The sequence below is a fragment of the Delphinus delphis genome, chromosome 6 (assembly GCF_949987515.2).
Source record: "Delphinus delphis chromosome 6, mDelDel1.2, whole genome shotgun sequence".
In the NCBI taxonomy this organism is placed as follows: Eukaryota; Metazoa; Chordata; class Mammalia; order Artiodactyla; family Delphinidae; genus Delphinus; species Delphinus delphis.
The window spans coordinates 68,001,657-68,018,543 of NC_082688.1; the positions used below are offsets into that span (position 1 = coordinate 68,001,657).

Consider the following 16,887-nt stretch of genomic DNA (forward strand, 5'->3'; position numbering starts at 1 on the left):
ACACAGAATTTGTTATTTTGAAATATACACACTTTACTCAGTACCACAGTAACAATACTAAGCAAACCTAGGAATGGATGGGTTTTTTTCCCTAACGAAGAAAGAATTAGCAAACATACAAATTATCCTGTAACTATTTTTAAACTAAGGAGTATGATATTAGGAACAAGAGGACTACTTTGCCCTCCAACTATGCCTCAAATGTAATAGTACCTAAAATAAAGAGGAATGTCTCAATTTCTTTTTTTTTAAATTGTAATCCTTACTGTTACTGGCCAAAAACTCTGGACCTAAATCCTGTTGTCTTTGTTGAAAGATGAACCAACTGCATGGAAAGGTTTGAGATGCACTGGCAACAAAGTGAGACTTGCTCTTCACCGAGATCAGAAGTATTAAAAGGGGATTGCACATTGTCCTTGTTTGAGTCACTTATTAAATGCCACTCGGGACTTCTAGCTGGGGTGTGTCCCATGGAGACTCACCCCCACCCCCGCCATAGCTGTGAAGCTCAGAGCACTGCTTTGCAACAAACTAAATTCTCAACGTGTTCATAGGGACTGTGGGGCTTGGTCTTTGGTCAAAGGCTCAGCCATTCCGAGGAGTCCTACCATATTTTTGCTTCCTGCTCTAGTAGGTCTAGTGTCCTGGGTTTGGGGTGAGACATGTGGACTAGAGCTGTTAGATTGCACAGGGGACTGAGTGTTCTTCATGTTCTGCATCTTCGGGCATGCACAGACCCCCAGAGGATACGGTCCAGGTCCCTTCGCTCTGACGGGGAACTTTACCATGTCGAACTGCTGTGTTTACCATGTGCGTTTGTTACCTTTTCATCCTCATCTTTCTCATCAGAAACTTGTGGTTTTACTCTTTCAGGTTCTTTTACTTCTGGTCTCCGTTTGCTAGCTAGATGTTTGGGTTCACTTTTGTGTCTCTTTTCATCTTTGTCTTCTCCTTCATTCATTTCAGCCTGAGCTCCTCTGGGCCTCGCATCTCTGTCTGGCTCCTCCTTAGATTTCTGTTTAGGTGTTAGTCCTTCGGTTTGACTTCTGAGTCTCTTTTCTTCCTGGAGGTGACCAGGCTTTACTTTATCATCTCTTTCTTCTTCTTCTACGTGTGTTCCTGGTCTTACTCTTCCCAGTTCTTCTGCAGGGAGCAGTCCAGCAACTTGTTCTCTGGATGTAACTCTACGTCTCTTTTCCTCCTGGTCTTTTTCTTCTTCATCGACAGAATCATCTGATTTTGCTTTTTCAGTGTCTTCCTCAGGCTTCCGTTTGGCAGGGCTCCCTGTGAAATGAGATGTGACAGTGGTCTGCCTGGTAGTTTGCCTTGTAATCCTGGGGCTACATGAGACTTCAGATTTTGTTTCTCCATCGGACTTGCTTCTCCTGGGCATGCAGTTTGGAAACAGGTCTGGGGGACTTGTTCTTCTCTGCTATTTCCACTCTGTGGTCCTCACCACTTGTCTGGCTCCCGTTTTCTACACATCCATTCACTTCCCGACTGAAAGCATGAGCTCCGTTCTCCAAGGACAAATCTTTATTTAAAAGGGATTTGGGGCTTCCCTGGTGGTGCAGTGGTTGAGAGTCCGCCTGCCAATACAGGGAACGCGGGTTTGTGCTCCGGTCTGGGAAGATCCCACATGCCGCGGAGCGGCTGGGCCCGTGAGCCACAGCCGCTGAGTGTGCGCGTCCAGAGCCTGTGCTCCGCAACGGGAGAGGCCACAACAGTGAGAGGCCCGCGTACCGCAAAAAAAAAAAAAAAAAAAAAGGTATTTGACTTGTGCCAGGTAGCCCTCCTCTGATAATTCTTCTTTATGTAATTTGGTTTCCAAGTCACATAACTGATTCTTTATTTCTGTCTGCAGAAATTCATGCAAGAGGTTCCACTTCTCCTTCATGCATTCCTTTTCTGCTAAACTATCTCTTTCCAAATCTTTGAGCCGGATGGTCTCGAGGATTTCGTGAGCAACATCGTGAGGTTTGTCGTAGACCGGCAGCGGCCACAGGTAGACAGCAGGCTCAGCCCCCACAGGCGACTTGAGCCTCAGCGCCAGCTTCTCCCCGATCTCATTTTCTTTTTAATACAATCCACTGAATCTAAAAATATAAACTATATCACAACAGCAGCTTAATGAACATTCTAATATGTATTTAGAAAAATCACAGAAACCGAAATATTTGAACTTTAGGCTCAGATGCAAAGATGAGAAGCATACACACAATATAGCATTTCCAGGTCATTTGTACCATGATAAATCAAGAGTTTGCAAGAGATTAAACTACTCTCCAAAAGTCAAGTCAATATTACTTACTGGAGTCCAACCTTTTATTAGACTGAAAGGAGACAGGCCGAGAAATTCTTTCCAATTTTTATGCCATTCTTCTTGTTTTTCAACAATAGAATGTTTTATAGTTGAGACATCTTCTTTTATTTTATACCTGTAACGGCATAAAAAAGAACTTCATTCAAAACATGAATATATAAAAAGAAGCACTGAGAAAAAGTGTTGAAGTAAGAATATTATAGCTCATAGAGAAAGGGCAGAAAGTATAACTGAAAGTTCAACCAATTCAGCACACCTAAATTGCATAAACTCTCCCATTGAGAGTTCAGAATCTAAAATACCTTGTTTCCTTTTAATACCAAATAGCAATCATACATCTGTACCCTATTTATCTTTAAAAATATTGGGTTGGCCAAAAAGTTCATTTGGGTTTTTCCCTAAGATGTTACCCAAACGAACTTTTTGGCCAATCCCATACAATTTTTTCCTGGTTCTGAACTCAAGTTGAAATTCTACTCCTACTCTCTATCCATTTCTAAAGAGAACCCATACCTCCCGGTCACCCTGCTCAATATAAACAAATTTTTTAAAACCTAGTTCTATTAGTAGACCCTACAAAAGAAAAGCTAGAGAAAAGTCAGAATTATTTGATAAAGAATTATCACTCAGGGCAAATAATATACTCCAGACAAAAGAAAACTACATTAATTTTCCTTGCTACTTCATGTGTCTCTCTAGAAGTTGGTGACATAAGGTTTTTGAGTACGAGTAAAATTTTCACACTTGTTTGCCAAAGCTACTGAGTTGTTAACTAAACAAGAGTTGTGCTGAGAAATTATCAAAACCACCCTACTCCTACCCCAGTGAAATAACAGAAGATCTTTCTAGTGTACCTCATATGCTTCAGATCTGACAATCTTTCTCTCTGAACTTTGGTCTCTTTTTCAAGGAAGTGAAGGTCTATTGTCAGTCTTGCTTGGTTAGCCTGACAATGTTCATATTTCATTACTTTCAAGACTTCATTTAATAACTGAATAACTGTTAAGAGATTCAATTTTCCAGCCTCATAAACATTTCCTATGTGCAACTGAAAAAAAAAAGTAGTGAACTATAGATTGTTAACATAGTAAAATGCTACAAAAATATATTTACATTTTTCACTATTATATAAAAAGGTTACCTTAAAAAAGAGTGGAAAAAAAAGAACGACTGTCTACCCAAAAATAAAACTATGTAAATAATTCTGGCCCAAAGAAAACTACTGTGGAAGAATTAACACACCATGCTACACTTGTATATCATGCAAAAAAGCTGAAACTAGAATAAAAGAAATGCAAATAAATGGAAAGCAAAATAAAGACTGAGGAGAAAGATCAGGTTTGGAGAAAGATCATGAATTCATGTTTTACCAGAAGTTGCAAATTAAAGGACCCCTAAACGTTGATTCCAAACTTAAGACATGTTTATTTGGCCTACACAGTTCCAATGTTTTAAAATCATCTGAATTAGTTGCTAATATTTTTTAAAATCACAGATTTCACACAAAATTAGTACCCCAAAGATCTCATCATTTCCTACTTTACCCCTATTGTTACACATAATTAGCATACTTCATCTATATAGTATTACCTGCCTAGCCCCTGTATGAATCTGAGTTTACAGATCCTGATTTTTATGTACTCTGAATTTGAAGTGCCTGACATGTTACCTATTAAAGTGAAAACTCTTCAGGGTCACAACAATATTTTATCTTTATATCCCCTTCACTATAATAATACCTGGCACATAGGAGATGCTCAAAAAATTTTAAGTTTACTAAGAAAAATAAACGTAGGCTATTCAGATGGAAATGTCCCATAAGCAAGTGGAAATAATTTGATGTAGTTTGAGTTGAAGGAGAGAGACTGGAAATACCACTCTGGTAATATTATTGTATAGGAGGCTGATGAAGCCATGGAATTGGGTAAGAAAATACAGATGGATTTATAATGTGGGAAAGAAAAGGGGCCATTAAAGGAACCATGGGGAACATGTTCATTTAAAAGTTAGAGAAAAAGGAACCAGTGGAAAACTGGAGACAGCAGTCTGAAACACCACAGGAAGACAACGACACTGAGGTCACAAAAGCTAAAGGAAGAAAACACTTTAAAACATTTAATACCATCAAGACGAAAGAAAAACGAGAGAATAGCTTTTTAAAAGAAATTTAGCATTCAGGAGATCATTGGTGCTCTCTTTGAGAATTTATAAAAAACTAAGTACCATATCATCTTCCTACTAAGTACCTTCTACTCTCTACACTATATGATGTAGCGCCGTACAACGTTCGGACAATGAATAAAGGTCAATAGATGTGAATATAAACACCTTTAACAGTACCCCTCTTACCAGATATATTCACAAAGGTAAATTCTGAAAACAGTAGAAAAACACTGTGAGAAAAACAATATACAACATATAAAAAAATTCTGTGAAGGGAGTTTTCTCAAAGCTCCCTTAATTATCAAATGCTTACCTGACACATTTGTTTCTCAATTTTGTCAAGTAAGAGCCTTGGAATATTGATAGCAACATTAGTTCCATCTAAAGTATATTGGTTAACAACACTAAGGACTGAACTAACAACTTCTCTCTCTTTTTCCAAAACCATGAGTGTTTCATTCACTGAAGCCCACAAAGACCGAACCTTCAAAAACAGAGACAAAGGAATTATTAAAGTCTATACATAATCTATACATAAAGATATGTAAAATACAAATATATGCTCATTCCTAGGAACAAATTAGGTATTCCTGGAATGGCTTCTGGTAAGAAAAGTAACTATTTTAACAGTCTAAAAGCACTGATATTACTTTCAAGGGCACTTTAAAGAATTTCTCAGGAGAATCTAGCCCACTATGATTTGCAAAACATATCTAAGAAACCTTATACTTCGGAGATGCAATTAGCATTTCCTGTATTCTGAGATGCCATCAGGGAAAATAAAAGATTTTCAGGAGAAAATAAAAACACTCACATCAATTTTAAGAGTCATTCAAGTTTCAAAAAGTTAAAATGTTGAAAACCATGCATTAACCTATGTTTATTAAATCACATAAAAGAATGTTCACAGCACTATTTGTAATACTCAAAAACTGCAATCAACCCAAAGAACTACCTTGAATAAAAAGTATACTTTCCTTTAATCATAAAATAGAACATTATACAGCAATGAGAATGAACACATACAACAGCATGGATAAAACAGCATGAGTGAAAGAAGTCGAACACAAAAGAATATATTCTATACACTCCCCATTTACACAAAGTTCAAGAACGGGCAAAATTAATCTTTAGCATAGGAAGTGAGGATAGAGCTTCCCTGGTGGTGCAGTGGTTAAGAATCCGCCTGCCAATGCAGGGGACACGGGTTCGATCCCTGGTCCAGGAAGATCCCACATGCCGCGGAGCAACTAAGCCCGTGCGCCACAACTACTGAGCCTGCACTCTGGAGGCCGCGAGCCACAACTACTGAGCCCACATGCCACAACTACTGAAGCCTGTGTGCCTAGAGCCCATGCTCTGCAACTAGAGAAGCCACCGCAATGAGAAGCCCACGCCCACACATCACAACAAAGAGTAGCCCCCACTCGCCACAACTAGAGAAAGCCTGCATGCAGCAATGAGGACCCAATACAGCCAAAAATAAATAAAATGAATTAATTTTTAAAAAACAAACAAACAAAAAAAGAAGTGAGGATAGTGTTTACTCTTGGAAGGAAATGGTCATGAAAGAAAGGGGGCTCAATGCTCCTGGGGTGACGGTAACATTCTGTTTCTTTAACTGGATGCTGGTTACACGGATGTGTCCACTTTGTGAATTTTGTCAAGCTTCACACTTACGATTTTTGCACGTCTTTATATGTATGTTATGCCTCAAAAGAATTTACTTAAGTGGGAAAGAGGAGGGGAAATACACTAATTATATTTGTGTTAGTGTCTGTGTCTTCTCACAGTACAAAGTAAAGTTGTTTCCCCAAAGGAAGACTCATTGGCTGGCCATCTAAAGATCTCATAGGATGGCATTTCCTTGGTGAACATACAAAGATCCAGGATCTGGTTCTCAGATTTTTCAAATCTAGAAAGTTTACCTTCTCAATGGCTCAAAGTTGACTGGACTCAGGGAAAACTGAACATTACCCAAACTCAAGAGAGACTGCTATGAAAACTCCTAACGGGTTTCATACCAACCTAACCTATTAAGCCTACAATCAAAGATACTACATTCAGCGATAGGAATATTCATATTCACTAAACTGGAAGCTCCATAAAGGAAGTGACTCTGCCTGTTTTCTTCAGTGCTCTAGTCCATAATATCTAGAAGAATGCCTAGCAAATGGCAGTTGATCAATAAATATTCACTGAATTAATGAATAATTACTACCTGAGGAGGGCACTCACCTTTTCCAGTGACAAAGTGCCTAAAAAGCCAAATTAATACCCCAAGGCAGCTTGGTGACCATGGAATCAAAAGAGCTTGAGAGACATTTCATCCAAACACAAAGGTATAAGAAAACACTCCTACCCACATTTGTTAAAGCCAACCTCTGAAAGCCTCAGATCATTTATATCTGCCAGATTCCTCTCTACTGCCATGTCAGCCTCAACATGACTTCTCATCGTTCTTCCATACTTACCATCTGCCTTCACGTAATGTATTTTATTAGATAAATATTACTGATTAAGTTAGAATCAAGCTGAATTTTCCCTGCTGGCATGAAAGATTTTAAATTAACCAAATTTAAACTGGTTAATTTAAAACTGCTTTTGTATATATTTAGTCTGATAAGATTATAAGCTAATTTTTCCATTATATTCAAGTGTTCTAAAGGCACCCTGTTAATACTTTTATACATATGTCACTTATAATGAGTAAAAAAAAGAAAAACAAACAAAAACACTGCTACAAAGAGAGATATACGAGTTCAATTAAGTAAACACTGCATAACACAAAAGAAAGATTAAATTCCTCCCTTCAAAAGTTGTCTTGGGGCTTCCCTGGTGGCGCAGTGGTTGAGAGTCTGCCTGTGGATGCAGGGGACACGGGTTCGTTCCCCGGTCCGGGAAGATCCCACATGCCACGGAGCAGCTGGGCCCGTGAGCCATGGCCACTGAGCCTGCGCGTCCGGAGCCTGTGCTCCGCGGCAGGAGAGGCCACAACAGTGAGAGGCCCGCGTAACCACAAAAAAAAAAAAAAAAAAAAAAAAAAAAAAAGTCTCTCAGAAAGAGAAGTTAAGGGAACAATCCCATTCACCATTGCAACAAAAAGAATAAAATACCTAGGAATAAACCTACCTAAGAAGGTAGAAGAACTGTACTCAGAGAACTATAAGACACTGATGAAAGAAATTAAAGATGACACAAACAGATGAAGAGATATACCATATTCTTGGATTGGAAGAAACAACATTGTGAAAATGACTATACTACCCAAAGTAATTGACAGATTCAATGCAATCCCTATCAAATTACCAATAGCACTTCTCACAGAATTAGAACAAAAGTTTACAATTTGTATGGAAACACAAAAGACTCCGAATAGCCAAAGCAAACTTGAGAAAGAAAAATGGACCTGGAGGAATCAGGCTCCCTGACTTCAGACTATACTACAAAGCTACAGTAATCAAGACAATATGGTAGTGGCACAAAAAGAGAAATATCGATCAATGGAACAGGATAGAAAGCCCACAGATAAACCCACTCACCTACGGTCAGATAATCTATGCCAAAGGAAGCAAGGATATACAATGGAGAAAAGACAATCTCTTCAATAAACAGTGCTGGGAAAACTGGACATGTAAAAGAATGAAATTAGAACACTGCCTAACACCATACACAAATAAACTCAAAATGGATTAAAGACCTAAATGTGAGACCAGACACTATAAAACTCTTAAACAGGAAGAACACTCTGACATAAACCACAGCAAGATCTTTTTTGACCCACCTCCTAGAGTAATGGAAATAAAAACAAAAATAAACAAATGGGACCTAATGAAACTTGAAAGCTCTTGCACAGCAAAGGAAACTACAAACAAGACGAAAAGACAACCCTCAGAATGGGAGAAAATATTTGCAAACAAATTAATGGACAAAGGAATAATCTCCAAAATATATATACAGCTCATGCAGCTCAATATTAAAAAAACAAACAACCCAATTAAAAAATGGGCAGAAGACCTAAATAGACATTTCTCCAAAGAAGACATACAGATGGCCAAGAGGCACATGAAAAGCTGCTCAACACCACTAATTATTAGAGAAATGTAAATCAAAACTACAATGAAGTATCACTTCACACCGGTTAGAATGGGCATCATCAGAAAATCTATAAACAATAAGTGCTGGAGAGGGTGTGGAGAAAAGGGAACCCTCTTGCACTGTTGGTGGGAATGTAAAATGATATAGCCACTATGGAGAACAGTATGGAGGTTCCTTAAAAAACTAAAAACAGAATTACCATATGACCCAGCAATCCCACTACTGGGCATATACTCAGAGAAAACCATAATTCAAAAAGACACATGCACCCCAATGTTCACTGCAGCACTATTTACAACAGCCAGGTCATGGAAGCAACCTAAACGTCCATCAACAGATGAATGGATAAAGAAGATGTGGTACATATATACAATGAATTATTACTCAGCCATAAAAAGGAACGAAACTGGGTCATTTGTAGAGACGTGGAAGGACCTAGAGACTGTCTTACATGGAGTGAAGTAAGCCAGAAAGAGAAAAACAAATATACATTAACACATACATGTGGAATCTAGAAAAATGGTACAGATGAACCAGTATGCAAGGCAGAAATAGAGACACAGATGTAGAGAACAAACATATGGACACCAAGGGGGGAATGGGGGGTGGGGTGCGATGAACTGGGAGATCGGGATTGACATATATACACTATATGTATAAAATACATAACTAATAAGAACGTGTTGTATAAAAAATAAATAAAATAAAATTCAAAAAAAAAGTCTCACCTTTTGAATTTTCTCTTGTATATTACTTTGGTCATCATAGGGTTCCATTCTAGTTAAAAATTAAATAATCTCATTAGTCAATTAAAAAACCATATGGTAATTTACCATCCAAAGAGCTAATTAATCTGCAAACCCACCTGCTAACAACCACCTATTAAAAGCAAAAGTAAAATTCAAGCTCAAAGCTATCATAATTTATTAGAAGAACTGGACTAGGAATCAGAATTATGTTCTCATCCTATTATCAACTAGCTATTGATATGTTATTTTAACTAATCTCAGTTTCCTTACCGGTAACATGCAGGAAGCTAAACTAGTATCTCAAGGAACTTTCAACTCTAAAAGTCACTTACTTTTTTATCTCGTTTTGCTGTCCTATACATTCTGATCTCAAATTCTGTATTTGTTTAACTGATAATCTGGAAGAAAACATACAAAATGACAACTGTAAATCTATTACAACTAACTAGTATAGCCCGCTTTGATATTTTCCCTCATTTCATATCTTTGCTCAAGGCCTCTGATGACTACTCTTCCAATTATACCCAGCAGACAGTCATAAAGGGACTCCAGACTCCCTTTAAGACTTACAGGAGTGGTCTAACATATAGGCGGCTATTGAAATGGACCAGGACTTCTTGGCTCATACACTCTCTGACTTCAAGTAAAAATGTTGGAAGTCAGTTAAGACTACTCTGCTCTCTTATCCTTATCTCACATACCATGGGGATAATTTTAAATGTTACCTAAAACAGGCAACATTGTAGTTTTAAGGAGATGTCAAAGGATTCTGTAGCTTTGGGAATAGAAAACAGCATTTAAAAAGTTATCTTACTATAGTTGTTTATAATTGTAAAAAATTGGACACAATTTATGTCTAGAGAGTAAGAACCTTGCTTGTCTTGTTTAATGCTGTAGGACTAGTGTATAACTAATATCCAGCACACAGAAGTAACTCAAGAAAGAAAAGTGCTGAATAGATGAATGTAAATGTAAGACAGTATAAAATGGCTAAAGAAACTATGGAATACCTCTTCAACTAAGACACTAAGTAGAAATTAAAAGTAATACATTATGGCAGTATGGAAAAATTTATAGAATGAAATATTAAGAGAAAAAGGGATACAAAATAGAATGAGCACTATAATTACAGCTTAAAATTTTATTTCCATGTTTAAAAGAAAAAGCACCTAAAGAAATTGAGTTTTTGAACTAAAATGATATCTTCCTTTTCTCTGAATTTTCATTTACAGTATGCCTAAAGTTATAAAACATTTTATTCAGAAGTTATCAGGCTTTAAAATGGAAAGATAGGGGCTTCCCTGGCGGCACAGTGGTTGAGAGTCTGCCTACCGATGCAGGGGACTCGGGTTCATGCCCTGGTCTGGGAAGATCTCACATGCCACGGAGCAGCTGGGCCCGTGAGCCATGGCTGCTGAGCCTGCGCGTCCAGAGCCTGTGCTCTGCAACGGGAGAGGCCACAACAATGAGAGGCCCGCGTACCGAGGGGGAAAAAAAAAAAAAAAGGAAAGATAACAGCCAGGGGGTTTTGAGGTAGACATGAATTATTGCCATTGAAAGAATACTGATGAGGGACTTCCCTGGTGGCGCAGTGGTTAAGAATCTGCCTGCCAGTAGAGGGGACACGGGTTCGAGCCCTGGTCCGGGATGATCCCACATGCTGCGGAGCAACTAAGCCCATGTGCCACAACTACTGAGCCCACATGCCACAACTACTGAAGCCCACACACCTAGAACCCATGCTCCACAACAAGAGAAGCCACCACAATGAACAGCCCGTGCACCACAATGAAGAGTAGCCCCCACTCACCACAACTAGAGAAAGCCCGCGCACAGCAACGAAGACCCAACGCAGCCAAAAATAAATTAAATAAATAAATAAGTATTGATAGAATTAAAAATAAAGTGCATACACCAATGGGTTAAAAAAAAGAAAGGATACTGATGACATTTGTTCATAAAGAAAGGAATTTACATTTTCTAACTATCAAAGTATTACTTACTGTGCATTTTCCTGGTATTTTCGGGTAACATAATCTTCTCTTTGCAAAATTTGTAAAAATCTGTTACGTGCTACGTGGCATCTGGCAATGCACTTGTGCAAATCTTGTGGCTTTATGTTAAATGTCTCTGTAAAATGTACAGAAGAATCTACACAGAACACAAATAAAATATACAAAACTTAGACGTACAAGCTAATAAATATAAAAGTGTGAGATTACTGAGAGATTAACAACCTCATTTAACTAACAACTCCTTAAGATCTGGCATGCCACATACACAAAAAGATACAACTAATTTCAGCAAAAGCAAGGATGACCTATTTTTAAATGAGGCAATAAAAAAGGATATCTGAAGTTGAGTTATTTTACATAATTAAAAATTCTCAGAGTCCATGTGCCCCAAGTAATTCTTATTACAAATACATCATCACACATAAGCAACTTCTCAACTGATCTTTTAACAACAAAGGAAGAAAATCAATTAAAAGAGATGAGGTGAGATCACATCACCTTCATTGCTTCATTGCTTCGTACTTTTCTTCCTAGTAAGATCAACAGGACAAGACAACCAAATAAAACCAATCTCTATTTCTCAAGTAATTCTTGGCTATGTTACTAATGATCAAAGCAGACCCTGACAACAATCCATCTAAACATTTGAGAGTCCAGGTTTTCACCTGTAATAAAATGTAATAAATCCTACTTTAAGATGGCTCAATACAATAAAGGTGGATATTCTGGAAAATAGTGACCCCACACCATACTAAACATTGTAAATCCAGGCCCTAGATTACCCGCAAAGAAATAACCAAAACGCCTAAATATTTAACAGGGGATGAGTTCGCTGGATGTAGAAGTCACCTAGAGACTGAATATGTTGAATGAAACTGCTTTAAATGAGAAATATGACAACCCATGCTTAAAAGCCTTATGTACAATAAATCTTGCCAAATCCAAATACACATAATTCATATAAAATAGTTTGGGTTACATGTAACTGGAATAAATCTAACAGAAAAGCTGGTAAAATGCTTATGTTACATTAAATTTAAAATACGTAGGGCTTCCCTGGTGGCGCAGTAGTTGAGAGTCCGCCTGCCGATGCGGGGGACACGGGTTCGTGCCCCGGTCCAGGAAGATCCCACATGCTGCGGAGTGGCTGGGCCCATGAGCCATGGCTGCTGAGCCTGCGCGTCCAGAGCCTGTGCTCCACAACGGGAGAGGCCACAACAGTGAGAGGCCCGGCCCGCGTACCGCAAAAAATAAATAAATAAAAAAATTTTTTTAAAAAATAAATAAAATATGTAAATGCTTATAAAGCAAGATCACATGTACATGTTTTAAAAAATCACGCACAGAAGATAAACTGGAAAAAAGGTATGTGTTTGAGTGCATATATATATGTATACACACACACACATACAATATATACTTGTACATACACAAAATGATATATGTATAAAGTTTGTCACTGTAGCATTATTTTTATAGCAAAAGGTTAGGAAAAAAGCCAACTGTCTGTCAGCAGAGCTGATTTCAGAACAAATGTGTGATTAAATACACTATGACACATCCATTCAAATATGCAGTTCTTAAGAGAGAGACAGAGTAAGGAAGATCTATGAACTGACATGGGATGATCTCCAATAGACACTGTTGCATAAAAAACACAAGATTCAAACCCAGATGTATGTCACCATTTAGGGTTTAAAAAACAGAATATATACACATTTGCTAGTATTATTCATTACAACGGTTGCTTCTGGGAAGGGAAACTAGGTAGTTAGAGATGGAAGACAGACTTTTCACTTCCTGATTTTTGAATCATGAGAATCTATCATTTATTCAAAATAATTAAAACATATAATATGTGCATTTAAAAAAACAACAACAAAAACACCTAAAAGAAAACAAACCAAAATATAAGCAATGGTTGTCTCTAGAAATTGGAAGATGGGCTATTATTGCATCAACTTTTCCAGCTTTTACCTCCCATGTTTTATGAGCATAACTCAATTAAACTGAGCAGCATACTTAGTAAGCTACAAATAGCATTCTTTTAAGTCTTAGGTGAAAAATCCAATATTTTGTTTCTATAATTTAGCAAATAGATCAAATCCCTTTAAAACAGCAATTGTGAACCAAAATATTCCAACACATTGCCAGTAGCCAAAATAAATCTCTAACAAATTCAACACAACATTTAATACAATGAATTATAGGCAAACTATAACCTGCAGGTCTACCCTGGCCCACTGGCTGTTTTTCTGAGATCAGAAAGCTAGAACTGCTTTCTACATTTTAAGGGGTTATATTACAAAAAATAAAAATTTAACAACCCTCACAAACAGGTATATGTGACAGACACTCTTATGTGGTTCACAAAGTATAAAATATTTACTGTCAGGCCTTACACAGAAAATGTTTCCCAACCCCTGTATTAGAACATAAGAAAATAATCTGTATTGCTACCTATGTTCATTACAAGAGGATTTCAAACTACAGTTCCAATAAAATATTAACCATTTGCCTTTTGAGGTAAAGTAATATTTTTATCTTACTTTATTTTATTAAAATCTCTTAATGATTTACAAATTATAAAAAAATAATAAAAACTTAAGAATCAAAACAAAAAAAACTCCTACTGTGAGCTTAACTTACTTTTAGAATGGGTTTTTATATAATTTATTGCAACAAATCTTGCAAAGTGATACATCAGATGAATAAACTTAGGACCACCAGGAGAAAGAAATAGTGAACCAACAACTTGAGGGAAGCTACTTCCACATTCAGCCTATGGAAAAAAGAAACAAGATGATTTGAAGACCCTAACAACAACAACCTTTATATTTACATCACACTGTTTTGAAGCATAACAGGGTTTACCAGAATTATTCCATTTGAATCACAAGTTGAATTTTTGAATCCTTCTAAACTCTTGGTGGACTCAGTCACAAAAAGCAATTAAAATTTAAAGCCACAATTATTGATACTATTTGGGGACATAAGCTAAAATAATCTATGGTAAAAAAAAATTTTCTTTAAACAAAAACTGTGATATAAATTCCCAGGAACTCAAAAACCTATTTCTAATGCACTTAGCCAACAAAGCTGGCTTCCCAGAAATATAGAATCCCAACCAAAAACCACCAGAAAGTATTATCCTGATTAGTATTTCTTGCTTATACTGTTAGCATAAAAGCACTAAAAAGATTTCACCTCTAAAAAAATTAATGTACCTCAATAAAGCCTGAAAAAAAATTACCTCTTAAACGTTTGCACCTTTCAGAAAGAAAATACTTACAGAAATCTTTTTTAACCATTCACAGCAATGTTTTCGGAATTCAGTATCACTTTTTTGGTCAAATGGAGGCCAACAAAGTCTTTAAAACAAAAATAAAAATTAGAATTATGAATAAAAAAGCAAACTCAGCAAAACTTTAAAACATCAAAATTATCTCCTATACTAGAAATATTAATGCTAAATCAAGGCTAACATTCATAAATTTCAACTAAAGAGAAACACCAACCTGTAAGAAATTAGGTCTTTTTCTTTATGAATATCTATAGAGTTGAATTCAGCTTAGTGCAAATTACCAATGAATATGTAAGTTAAATATAGGGAGAACCACTATTAAAATTACTGAAAATCAGCTAAAGAAGACAACACTCTCAATGAATTCACTGGACTAATGCATAAAGATGGTATAAATAAATTAGGATAATAATTAATGCCTGGGGAAAAAGAGAAAAACACATGGTTACACATGAAAAGCACAGAAAGAATGGCATAAGAGATCATGACCCCTAGAGATAACCTATATTACAGTGAGGGGTGCTACTGTTTTGTGGACAAACAAGATATGAAATTATTAAAAATTCAGTTTTAGTCAAAAATAATGAACTTTAAAATTTGCCTATTGCTTTCTCCTTATAATGTTTTGTCTAAATTTTTATTATGAGGCAATTATTTGATTAGGGCCCCATTTTTTTTTGTATTTCTATAGCATAACTTACATGCTATATTCATAGAAAAAAATTAAGTATGCAAAGAAAAAAAGACTAAAAAGCTGGAATGTCAACAGTGATATTCTCTAGTTGGGTTTAGGAATAATTTTTACTTCCTTCTTTAACGTTTCCTGTATTTGCTGAACTGGTTAAAGTAAGCTGTATTTTGTTTATAATCTAGAAAAAAAATCAAAAAATCTATTTTTATTTGAGCAGAGGAAGCCCTATACCTTAATGATAGGGATTTCGAAAATATGTTTCAAATACACTTGTTCTCCTGGTCACTCATAACTTTAACTGAAGGCAAAATATTAAAAATAAATTATCACAAATAAAAACAATGCCCTAAACAATGGACTTACTATATAAGAGGATGAGGGCACAATATAAATATTAAAACAAATTTGAACACTTTTTCTTATAGATGAAACCCAAATCACATGCAAAATAACTTAGAACCAAGGCTAGTGAATATTCACATTTTTATATTTTTATTTTAATTTACAATAATTTTACAAAAAAAAATCACTCAGATTTATAAAGGTTAAGTACTAAATTTGTAAGACTCAAGCCTAATTTTTATAACATCCATTCAAAATAATAGTTGAAGTCCAAAGTTGAAATTCTGGCTTATATAAAGTCTTAATCCCTTTTTAAATCCCCTACAAAAAGAAAATGAAATAACTTTTACTCACTTGAAAACTTCTTTAGTGAGAGACTGGTCAAGCGTTTGAAACAAAAAATAAGAAACTATCTGAAAGGCATCACGGTTCAACTTGTCAAACATGTTCCTAATGGTTTAAAAAGAAATAGAAGTAGGAAAAAAAAAAAGAAAAAAGAAAAAGATTAATAAAACTAAGCATCATCAAAAGCTGTTTAAGAGTCTGGCCTATTAATATTTTTCATTCTGTTCAAGAGGTCAAGGCAAATTAATTTTTCTAATTCATGTATATATTTATAAACAATTAAACACATACAAGTTTTTGTTTTCATTCTGAAAATGTAGATCGATTAGAAGAAAACTAGAAGAATTGGCTTTACTGCAATGAAAACATTCTACAAAAAGAAAACGAAAGACTAATTAGGTAGAGAGAAAATCATGGTCTAACATATAGTGAAAATGATGATACCCACCAACATTTTCTGACAATAAAAACAGCTAAATATTTATTGAGTTTATTATTTATCAGATATTATTTTAATTAAGCCTTTTACAAGCAGCAACTCATCTAATCTTCACTGCAATCATATGAAGTTAATAGCTGTGCTTGCAGCTTTAACATGAAGTATTTTATCTAATCCCAACAACATTAGAAAGCAGTTTGATTATCTGCATAATACAGATGACATGACAAATAGATCTGAGTACTCCCGTGAACACATAAAGCTATTTTCCTGAAATAAGCTTTGAGTTGGAAAAAAGAGTTAACATTAAAATTCCCATGCTTATCCTTTTGTCAAACAACTCTTTTATCCTTGGAATGTTTCTATTCCTCAACAAATACAAATGAAGTTCCTACCTCCTTATCATCTCTCAAACCTG

The 16,887-nt window shown here is 36.0% G+C and overlaps 1 protein-coding gene and 1 pseudogene across 1 annotated transcript in view; both read right to left on the reverse strand.

The window, feature by feature from the left end:
* On the reverse strand, positions 1–2,138 carry LOC132427364 (DNA (cytosine-5)-methyltransferase 1 pseudogene; annotated as a pseudogene).
* HAUS6 (HAUS augmin like complex subunit 6) overlaps positions 1–16,887 on the reverse strand; it is a 44,194-nt gene that overhangs the window by 23,151 nt on the left and 4,156 nt on the right. Inside the window, exons 2-10 of the mRNA XM_060014781.1 lie at positions 16,040–16,135; positions 14,641–14,719; positions 13,998–14,130; positions 11,337–11,484; positions 9,666–9,731; positions 9,313–9,361; positions 4,800–4,970; positions 3,178–3,371; positions 2,312–2,438 (exon numbers count right to left, since the gene is read on the reverse strand). Coding sequence (XP_059870764.1) covers positions 2,312–2,438; positions 3,178–3,371; positions 4,800–4,970; positions 9,313–9,361; positions 9,666–9,731; positions 11,337–11,484; positions 13,998–14,130; positions 14,641–14,719; positions 16,040–16,135 — 1,063 coding nt within the window. The remainder of the gene's footprint in view (positions 1–2,311; positions 2,439–3,177; positions 3,372–4,799; positions 4,971–9,312; positions 9,362–9,665; positions 9,732–11,336; positions 11,485–13,997; positions 14,131–14,640; positions 14,720–16,039; positions 16,136–16,887) is intronic.